This window comes from Quercus suber, unplaced genomic scaffold, assembly GCF_002906115.3.
Source record: "Quercus suber isolate HL8 unplaced genomic scaffold, Cork oak 2.0 scaffold_4, whole genome shotgun sequence".
In the NCBI taxonomy this organism is placed as follows: domain Eukaryota; kingdom Viridiplantae; phylum Streptophyta; class Magnoliopsida; order Fagales; family Fagaceae; genus Quercus; species Quercus suber.
The window spans coordinates 685,394-696,422 of record NW_027069470.1 but is presented as its reverse complement, the minus strand read 5'-3'; the positions used below and the strand labels follow the sequence as shown (position 1 = coordinate 696,422).

The 11,029-nt window shown below is 48.8% G+C and overlaps 1 protein-coding gene across 1 annotated transcript; it reads right to left on the bottom strand.

The window, feature by feature from the left end:
* Positions 1-10,079: 10,079 nt before the first annotated feature.
* On the bottom strand, positions 10,080-10,793 carry LOC136065565 (uncharacterized). The gene is made up of 2 exons (XM_065768963.1): positions 10,395-10,793; positions 10,080-10,256 (listed from the first exon to the last, which is right to left on the bottom strand). Exons 1-2 carry the CDS (start codon positions 10,791-10,793, stop codon positions 10,080-10,082), a joined length of 576 nt encoding a protein of 191 aa, XP_065625035.1.
* Positions 10,794-11,029: the final 236 nt, after the last annotated feature.

Genomic DNA, 11,029 nt, shown 5'->3' with positions numbered 1-11,029 from the left:
AATTTTAACCCTATTTTTTATTTTTTAAGAATAAAAATTATCTAATTAGATTAGAGATATTTTTGACATTTTTTGAAACTATGACTAACTTTCTTAATCCTCTTAATATATAGTGAAGAGATTAACAACTGAACATCCATGTTGCATTATGCACAAGAATTGTGGATTGCACTCCTAATGATATCTTCAAAGCAATAGTTTTTTTTTGGGTGAAGAAAGCAATAGTGTTATTGGTAGGGGTATGTGTCTGAGGGCTTTTTAATCCAACTTACCGCTCATGCAACGAAATGGCTTATTAACACTAACATAAACATTCGGTTAAATCAAATTATTTCAAGCACTCCCAAATAGAATTAGACTAATTGTAATTGACTATTTGAATTAGGCAGAGCCATTAAACTACAAAGCTTTTAATCTCAACACATTAATTCCAATAATTTTTTTAAAATTGTAAAAAAATTTGAATAAAATAAATAAAATAACATATTTCAAACACCTAAGTTTCAAGTCACACTTAAAATTCAAACTACGATACAAACAAAACTATATAATTATAATAATTGGCTATAATTGTGGTTTTAAAAAAAGGAACGATCAAAGAACCGTAATATGGTTTGATGGTATTTTATTTTTTATTTATTTAAGTGGAACCACCGATTTTTACGAGTTTTATTTGGCAGGTTAAAGGTTCAATACCCAATTGAAACAGTTGGTTCGATCTAATTTTTAAAACTATGGTTTTAATGGTAACTTCCAATAGTCTCAATCTTTTGTGCCAAAAAGAATATAACTTATTACTACTTATACCATTTTGTTTTTGACTAGCAAGCAATAAATTTATAGTGTAGGGACTAGGTTTGGGGCTCCTGATGGGTTACGGGAGTGGACCCAAGCCCAGCTAGCCTTGCAATTAATTCGTAGAGAGCGGGGTCAAGAACTAGGCCCTAGTAAAGGATGCAACGACCATGCGTGGTAGTTCTCAGATGAAAGCGAACAATGATACTCCTTGGCCGTTCTCTTGGGAGCTTGCAGTTCTTATGACTTCCTTCGTGATTGGTTACAATTGCTCCTAGGAGAATGCCGATTGCTCCCCTCCTTTTTTCTCTTTTTTCCCTCCCTTTTTCCAAGAGGGGTCCTTTACATTATATACTCCTTTCCCCATTGATCCTAGCCCTACATTTGTTGAGCAACCAGGCCACTACTTGAGTACCTGTCCCATCAGCCACCTTCCCATTCTTTCTGTGGGTTACGGCAACCAAGGCAACACTGTTCTGTAAGCTCCTCTTCATTAATGCGGCCAGGACATTAGTTGTGGGCATTTAATGTGGAGGTGACAGCTCGTCCTAGACTTGCTCCTCTGCCGTGCTCCCATTGTTGACGCGTGGCACTTGCTCTTTCCTCCTCGAATATTCAAGAAGACCCCCCTTGATGGTGTGGTGCTTGTGTACTTTTATGGTCTCGGATGTCCGAGGACGGAGTCGTCCTCGGACCAGTTCCTTGGAGACTGGACTTCTTACTTTTATACTCGGACCTTACATACATCCTCGGCATGGGCTTTTGGGCCTGGTTTGAAATGGGCCGGGGCTGCCTGACTTTCTGGCCCCACAATAGCCCCTCAAAATCTTGCTGCCCGCATTCTCGGGCAGGAAGAAAGATTTTGACATCCTCAAGCCTGCTCCGTGTCCAGTCGAGTCTTGTCCCCCGTCAGTACTGGGGTCTTTTCGTCTACACAAGGCGCGTTGCTGACACTTCAGTACGCGTAACGTGCCCTTCATTAAATTCAGGCGGCTCTGTACTCTCCACGTTCAACGAGGCGATGCCAATCTAACGGTAGAGGTTCGCCTCACATTTATGGGCTGGAAAACCTGCACGGTTCCTCGATTTAGGGTATAAATACCCATTCAAACTGCTTTTTCCTCTTTTTCATTTGCAATCAAGAGTTCTCGCGCGTCTATCTTGAGTCCAGCCAAACTCTCACTTACATCTCCAGCATAAAAAGCCTGTCCGAGGAGCTCCTCCTCATTCCTGTAAGTCGCTCTATCCCTTTCTGAGCTCTCTTCCTCTCTACTCCTTCTTCTCTTTCCTTTGCTCTTTCTTAGTTCTTTTAGGCATCACTTGGGATGGATAGATTTAAGAAGTATGTCTACACTGAAGAGGCGATGGAGAAATTCATTGCCGACTATGAGATACCTAGTAATGTAGGCTTGAGGTATTGTGAGGATGGGGAGTGGCTCCTTCGGAGGGAGGAGGGTGAGGTGGTGATTCCCATTATTGCCTTCCTCGAAGGGGGTATGAGAATCCCCATGGGACCGGTGATGAGGGGCTACCTTACACACTTCCGGCTAACCCCCACCTAGTGCACAATCAATGTTTTCAGGATTTTGGGCTGTGTGGACGCCCTGAATGAGAAGATGGGGCTGAGGTTGACCCACCACGACGTAAACTGGTGTTACAACCTTTAGCTCCTAAAGGGCAAGTCGTATTACATGAAGACAATGGATGACAGGTTACGGCTTATCCAGTGCCTTCCTGAGTCTAGCAAGGGGCTGAACGAGGATTTCCTCATCATGTCTGGAGAGTGGCACGATGGCCTTCACTGCCCAACGACGGAGGGGATACCAGGTGGGGCAGTAGGAATAGGAGGGGGTTCAAGTTCTCTTTTCTCTTTTTTTATTTTATTTTTTGTTAGTGTAATTTACTTCGTTTGGTTACTAACATGAATGTGTCTTCTTTCTGCAGACCCGCACGCCTTCGAGTGCCACTTTAACCTGGTCAACAGGGAGGATTTGTAGAAAGTGCTAAGGGCGGCAGTTTTTGTGAACGAAGACAACCATCAAGTTAGGGCTGCCCACAAAATCTTGGGGTACACTCCTGTTCAAAAATCGTTCGAGGCTCCGAAGCACGTGATCAGAGCAAACGACCTTCGGCTGTAGAAAATCACTGTAACCGAGGACGGGTTTCTGTTCCCCGAGAAGCCCTCCGTTCCAGAAGTCGTCACATTGGCTAGCCCTTCTTCCTCCCACAGATTCGCATAGGCCATAGAGGAGGATCCAGAGAGGGAAGAGGAAGAAGCTGATTTTGGCCCCGCCGAGGAAGAGTTTGATATTTTTGATCAAGTCGATCAGTCCGAGGATCCTCCTGGAGACTTGGGCGATCCTCGTCTGACTGAAGCGGACCTTCTAGCGTCAGAAACCTCTCCTCGGCTAACGATGGGTTACAAGAGGAAACCCCACACCAGTCTGTTAGATCTGATCGAAGGCCAACCGGGGAAGTCCTAGCAAAAGCTTCCCCCTCCTCCTCCCAAGACTCAACCTGCCCAGACCAGGTCGGCTTTTGCCCAGTCTAGGCTTCCCCTTCCTCCGCTACAGACAAGTCTGCCCTCTGGGTCCGTGCCCACTGATCCCAAGAAGAAGAAGGATAAGGGCAAAAGGCTTATGGAGGATAAGTCAGTGTCCTCGCAGGATGAGGACAATACTCTGCGGCCCTCCAAGCAGATAAGGATAAGCTCCAAAAGCCAGGATAGACAAGTCATCACCCCGCCCGATGCTCAGGCCTAGCTCCCCGCCCCAATGCTCCATGGGGAGCCTCTAAGGGATAACGTCTCCCTCAGGGACTTTAAGGAGGGCGAAGGTGCGCATGTGGCCGATGCGCTAGAGAGATGCCTGCTGCTCCCTACGGATATGGCTGAGTTGGATTCCTTGAGGAGCAAGCAGGTCTTCCTCAGCCTCAAGTGGTACCTGGGAATGGTAAGAACCCCAGTACTAATGATTTTCCTGACTTCAACTTTTTTTTTTCTTTTCTGAGTTTGGCTTATTGTGCATTGGTTATTCTGGCAAGCTGTCCAGGCTACCTTTAGGTTGGAGGTAGCAGCCAATGACCAGAGGAAGGCCCTGGACATGGAGCATGAGAAGTGCTTACAGGCCACTCGGACCCTCAAGACCTCTGAGGCTGACCTCGCCACAGCTAGGAAGGAGTTGAAGGCGATGACCAGGGCTTGAGACAGTGCGGAGTCGGGTCTCGCTAGTGCCCAGAACCAGGCCAGAGAGCAGATGAGGCGTTTGGGCGAGGCGGAAGAGCAGCTGAAGATCGCAAAGGAGCTGATTGAGGATTTGAAAGCGAAGGTGGCTGCTGCCGAGGGGGCCCAAAAGGCAGCGAATGGGCCAAAGGCGAGGCCTTGAGGGCTAAGGCCGAGGCAGATTTTGGTAGGGAAGAGGCCCTGGCTGCTAAGGAGGATGTCGAGGCGGCAGCTTATGCTGAAGAGGTAGCCGAGATAGAAGCCGCCTACAAAGCTCAGGTTCCTAGGGTATGCCGGCACTATTGTTCTTAGGTCTGGGCTGAGGCCCTCAAACAAGCCGGGGTGAAGGCCTCGTCCGACCTGTGGAAGGCGGAGAGCGTATACTACCCCCTTGCCATTCGCGAGGCCGCTCCTGATGGCGCCGAGGCTGAGGAGGTTGTTGAGGAGGTTGGGGCTACTCTGGGTGAGGGGGCTTCGGTTGCTGAATCAAGAGAAGGCCCCAATGAGGAGGCGCCCCAAGAGGTTGCAAATCTCCCTTCCGACGCCTAGGTCCCCACCATCGAGGAGGCAGCCATACTTGCCGTGCCTCTGCAGGCTATCCCTTTAGGCCAGAGCTCAGAGGACCCTGAGGCTGCCGCTAACCGGCCATCCACTGGGGGCGAGATTGAGTAGAAGGAATAGGTCCCTTGGCGCCCCAGTCTACTCTGCCTTTGCCATTTGCTTTGTCTTTTTTTTTTTTCCTTTTTTTTTTCCTTTTTTTTTTACAATGTAATGCGACTCTTGTCATGTAACTTTTAAGGACTTATTGCAATGCGAAATTAATTTCCCTTTTTATCTGTTTTGGCTGTTTATTCGCTCGCATGTTATCCGCTCCTCCTTTTTTTACTTGCATAATTTTAACTTTAATTATATCTCGGCCAATCACTACAGTAATTATAATAATGGGGGGGTGTGTATGCTTGGGCAGACCCTTTATGTCCCAAGGGCTAGGTAGGGTTTTGGTCTTTCCTAACATAGGTCCCCTGTGGGGTAGTTATTTTTTCGTAGGCTTGAGTCTGAGACCCATGTAAGGCCTTGGTTATGTCTGACACTTAGAATCTTTTTGAAGTAGTTAGTTTCCCCTTAGGCTTAAGTCCAAGGACCATGCAAGGTTTTGGTTCTGCCTAACACTTAGGATCTTTTTTGAAATAGTTAGTTTCCCCATAGGCTTGAGTCCGAGGACCATGCAAGGCCTTGGTTCTGTCTAACACTTAGGACCCTTTTTGCAGTAGTTAGTTTCCCCATAGGCTTGAGTCCGAGAACCACACAAGGTCTTGGTTCTGTCTAACACTTAGGACCTTTTTTGTAGTAGTTAGTTTCCCCATAGGCTTAAGTCCGAGGACCATGCAAGGCCTTGGTTCTGTCTAACACTTAGGATCTTTTCTGAAGTAGTTAGTTTCCCCATAGGCTTGAGTCCGAGGACCATGCAAGGCCTTGGTTCTATCTAACACTTAGGATCTTTTCTGAAATAGTTAGTTTCCCTATAGGCTTGAGTCCGAGGGCCATGCAAGGCCTTGGTTCTATCTAACACTGAGGACATTTTCTGAAGTAGTTAGTTTCCCCATAGGCTTGAGTCCGAAGACCATGCAAGGCATTGGTTCTGTCTAACACTTAGGACCTTTTTTGCAGTAGTTAGTTTTCCCATAGGCTTAAGTTCAAGGACCATGCAAGGCTTTGGTTCTGTCTAACATTTAGAATCTTTTCTGAAGTAGTTAGTTTCCCCATAGGCTTGAGTCCGAGGACCATGCAAGGCTTTGGTTTTATCTAACACTTAGGATTTTTTCTGAAGTAGTTAGTTTCCCCATTGGCTTGAGTCTGAGGACAATGCAAGGTCTTGGTTCTGTCTAACACTTAGGACCTTTTTTGCAGTAGTTAGTTTCACTTAGAATAGCCATCGAAATGGGAGCTACATAATCAAGAGAGGCTTAAAATTTGGATCAAAAGAAACTTTTTCATTAATAATAATATCTTTTCAGATTATTTACATTGCATGGGCGAGGTACAGGTTTTTCATCTAAATCTTCTAAATAGTATGTGCTTATCCCTGCTATTGAGGTAATTCGGTAGGGCCCCTCCCAGTTTGGTCCCAGCTTCCCCCAAGAAGGGTTTTTGGCAGCCCCTACGACTTTCCTCAGCACCAAGTCCCCCAATGCTAGTGGTCTGAGCTTCACATTGGCATCATATCTTTGCTTGAGTTTTTGTTGGTAATAGGCCAGCTGGACCATTGCTCGTTCTCTTCATTCGTCAACTAGGTCCAGGCTCCTCCCCAGTAGTTCGTCGTTGCTGTCTGGAGTGAAAGAGCTCATCCTTTGTGTTGGGAAGTTTGTCTCCAGGGAGATCACTGCCTCGGCACCATAAGTCATGGCAAAAGGCGTTTCCCCTGTTGACCGGCTGGGCGTAGTCTGGTACGTCCAGAGAACGTGGGGCAGCTCCTCTACCCATCTTCCCTTGACGTCAGCCAGTCTCTTCTTGAGCCCATTGACGATGACCTTGTTGACAGCCTCACCCTATCCGTTTCCCTGAGGGTAGGCGGGCGTTGAGTATCTGTTTGTGATCCCCAGTTTACAACAGTACCTTCTGAAGGCTTTACTATCGAATTGGAGCCCATTATCCTAGATGAAGGTATGCGGGACACTGAATCGTATGACAATGTTCCTCCAAAGGAACTTCTTTGCGTCCACGTCTCTGATGTTGGCCAGGGGCTCTGCCTCCACCCACTTGGTGAAGTAGTCTGTGGCCACCAAGAGATATCTCTTATTCCCTGGCGCTTTGGGGAAAGGTCTTACAATGTCCAAGCCCTATTGGGCAAATGTCCATGGACTGGACAAAGGATTGAGGGTCCCTCCGGGCTGATGAATATTCAGGGCGAACCTTTGAAATTGGTCACACTTTTTGACATAGTCCAGGGCTTCCTTCTGCATTCCTGGCCACCAGTATCCTTGCGTGACGGCTCGGTGGGACAGGGATCTTCCTCCTGTATGGCTCCCACAGATTCCCTCTTGCAGCTCTTCGAGCAGTAATTCTGCTGCTTCGGGGTGGACGCACAGTAGGTATGGTCCAGAGTAGGAGCGCCTATACAACTTGTGGTCCTCGGACAACCAGAACCGAGAAGCACTCCTTCATATTTTCTCTGCCTCTGACTTCTCCTTGGGTAGAACATCGTCTTTGAGGAATCTCATTATGGGGTCCATCTAGCTGGGGCCCATTCCAACATGATGGATGGGGATTGCTCCCCTTGCCACCTCACTCGCTCTCTCTAGATGCTCCACAAGTATAATCCGAGGCAGACCCGCAGCCGAGGAGGTCGCGAGTGTGGCTAACGAGTCGGCATGGCTGTTCCCACTCCTGGGAATGTGAGACAAGCTGAAGGGGCTCAACTCCGACTGCAAGCGCTTGACCTGGCTCAGGTACTCTTGCATTCTCGAGTCTTTGGCCTCCATCTCTCCCTTTACCTGCCCTACCACCAATTTCGAGTCCGAGAATATCTCCATTGACTTTCCTCCCATCTTCTGTACCATGACCATTCCTTACAATAATGCCTCATACTCGGCCTCGTTGTTTGTGGCCGAGAATCCGAGCCTCAGGGACTTCTCTATGACATGATCTTCAAGGGATACTAAGACTAGTCCTACTCCTGAACCTCTCTGGTTTGCCGCGCCATCAACATATACTTTCCAACATGGTGACCTCGCGACAGAGACTGCTCCAACTGGCTTCTCATCAAAGATCCTCCCCTCGGCCCCCACTTCTATAATAGGCTCAGCGAACTCCGCCATCAAATCTGCCAGAACCTGGCCCTTTATAGCGGTCCGAGGCATGTATTTAACGTCAAAAGCCCCTAGGATGGTATTCCACTTCGCAATTCTTCCCGTATAATCGGCAGCCCGAAGTACGAACTTCAAGGGTAATTGGGTTAAAACAACCACCGTGTGAGCCTGGAAATAATGGGGTAACTTTCGCGTAGCGTGGACCACAGCAAGTATGGCTTTCTCCAAGGGTAAGTACTTGACCTCGGCTTCGTGCAATGACTTGCTAACGTAGTAGACTGGTTTTTGAACACCACTATCATTTCGTATCAGCACCAGGCTCACAGCGTGGTGTGCCACGGCAATGTATGGACCTCATCAGCCTCTGGATTAGACATGATGGGTGGCCGGGCTAGGTACTCTTTGAGTTGCTGGAAGGCCATAGCACTTTCTTCGGACCACTCAAATCCTTTCCACTTATTGATCAGGAGATAAAAGGGTTTACACCTGTCAGCCGACCTGGAAATGAATCGATTCAGACCGCGATCATTCCAGCGAGCTTCTGGATCTCCTTGGGGTTTCGCGGAGGCCTTAGGTTTTGGATAGCCCTGATTTGGTCGAGGTCAACCTCGATCCCCCGGTGGGTAATGATGTAACCTAAGAACTTGTCAGATCCCACGCCAAACGAGCACTTGGAAGCATTTAGTCGCACCTTGTGCTTTCTGAGGACGTCGAATATACAACCGAGGTCCCCCAGATGCTTGGACACCAGTTTGCTCTTCACCACCATATCGTCAACGTAGATCTTGATGTTTTTGCCCAACAACGGCTCGAACATTCTCGTCATCATCCTCTGATAAGTAGATCCAGCGTTTTTCAGGCCGAATGGCATCACCTTGTAGTGGTAGTTCCTGATGGGTGTCACGAAGGCCGTCTTCTCCTGATCCTCCAAGGCTAGTAGGATCTGATGATAGCCTTGAAAGGCATCTAGGAAGCTCATCCGAGGATGGCCTACAGTCGCATCTACCAGCTGGTCTATTCGTGGCATTGGGAAGGGTTCCTTTGGGCATGCTTTATTCAGGTCCATGAAGTTTATGCAAACCCTCTATTTCCCGCTTTTCTTCTTGACCACTACAGCGTTGGCCAACCACTCGGGGTAAAAAACTTCTTTAATAGCCCCTGCACGCTTAAGCTTATTGACCTCTTCCCTAATTGTATCGGCATGCTCTTTTGACGGGCATCAGGGTGGTTGCTTCTTGGGGTCGCAGACAGGTTGACGTTAAGGTGGTGACAGATGAAGGATGGATCAATCCCTGGGGCATCGCAGGGATCCCATACGAACACGTCAAGGTTCTTCCTGAGGAACTCAAGTAACTCCTCCTTCTCCCGGGGAGGCAGTTGGGTTCCGACCTGAAAGAACCTCTCCTGGTCATTGTCGATGACCACTTTTTCTAGGCCTTCAAGTTTTGCTTCCTCGGCGACCATATCAGCTAGCGCCACCGAGGTAATTAACTGCTATAAGTTTTCGGCCACGGTGGCCGAGGATTTCGTATCTTGCCGATGTGAGGTGGCTGCCACCATACACCACCTTGCCGTTGACTGGAATCCCCGGATCTCGAGGACTCGGCCTCCTGATGGGAATTTCACCTTCTGGTGCAAGGAAAAGGCAACGCCTTCCAAGGTATGGAGCCAAGGCCTTCCTACAATGGTAGTGTAGGGGGAGTATGTGTCCACCACTATAAAGTCCACCTCTACTACTTCCGGGCCGGTCTGGATGGGCAGCCTGATCACGCCCTCTAGGATGACTAGCTTCCCATCAAAGCTCATTAAGGGGGAGCTATAGGGCGACAGGTCCTCAGGCTTTAGCCCTAGCCCCTTATAAAGGTCGGGGTACATGACCTTAGTTGTGCTACCACCATCCACCACACCCTTCTAATGTCGTAGTCCCCAATTCTGAGGGTGATCACCAAAGCATCGTCGTAGGGTTGGGTGGTCCTGTCCTTGTCCTTCTCTAAAAAAGTCAGGGTCGGGTGAAAACCTCTTCTGGCCCTCTTCGGCTCGGACTGGGACTCCCCGGCAGGCACTTAGGTCACAGACAGCACTCGTGAGGGGCGCGTGCTTATTCTTCCTGGCGCAGCCAGGATTACATTAATCGTTCCAGCGGGCTGCCTCATGGTAGTGTCCCTCCGTGGCTTCTGGTAGGTCTGGCCCTGATGGCCGCTGGAATGGTGCAGGAGGTACTTCAGCTTCCCCTTCCGGACTAATTGGTCTAGATAGTTTCAAAGATTCCTGCAGTCTTCCGTAGTGTGCCCATGGTCCTCGTGATATTGGCAGTAACGGTCTTGATTACGCTTCTCAGGATCCCCCGACATCTTATTCGACCATTTGAAGTACGGTTCGTTCTTGATCTTTTCCAGCACCCTGTGTACTGGTTCTCGGAACACAGCACCGATAGCCTGGGCATTTGTCACCCCAGATTGTCCCATGAAATCTCTCCTCGGACGGGCATTGTTATACCGATCCGATCTGGAATCCCTCCTCTCCTGAGGGATAGCCTTCTCCTTCCCCTTGCCCTATAGCAAGTCTTCCTTTACCCGTTTGTATTTGTCGATCCGATCCATTAATTGCCGCACGCTGGTGGTAAGCTTACTAGTTAAGGACTTCCTCAGGCCGTGCCCCATCGGGAGCCCGTTCTTGAATGTATTGATGGCAACATCATCGTACTTGCCGTCTAGCTCGTTGTAAATCTCCCAATACTTGTCCGAGTAAGCCTTGAGGGTCTCGTCATCGTGCATGGTCAGGGATAGCAACACGCTCATGGGCCGAGGAGGTCTGCTGTGTGTAACAAAACGGGAACCAAAGGCCTGGGTCAGCTGTTTGTACGAGTCTACAGAATTCATCCTCAAGCCGTTGAACCACCTCATTGCCACAGGTCCGAAGCTGGACTGGAAGACTTTGCACATCAACGCCTCGTTCTTAGAGTGGATGGCCATCCTCTAGTTGAACTAGCTCACGTGCTCCACGGGGTCTGTTTTGCCATTGTAAATGGTGAAGGTTGGCTGCTGGAACCGCCGAGGGAGCACTGCCTCTTCTATGCGACGCGTAAAGGGCGATCTGGAGAGTCGGTCCAGCGCCTTGCTCATGGCGTCACTTCCTAAGCCCCTAGGAGTTGGGCTGTCACGCTTACACCTCTGGAAGCGCTCATCCTCGTGGGAGAAAGTTTTGCTCA

Coding starts and splice junctions, on each gene's coding strand:
- LOC136065565 (XM_065768963.1), bottom strand. CDS start 10,793: ATGGCCATCCACTCTAAGAACGAGGCGTTGATGTGCAAAGTCTTCCAG. Junction 10,257..10,394: donor GGATCGACAAATACAAACGG/GTAAAGGAAGAC, acceptor ACAAATGCCCAG/GCTATCGGTGCTGTGTTCCG.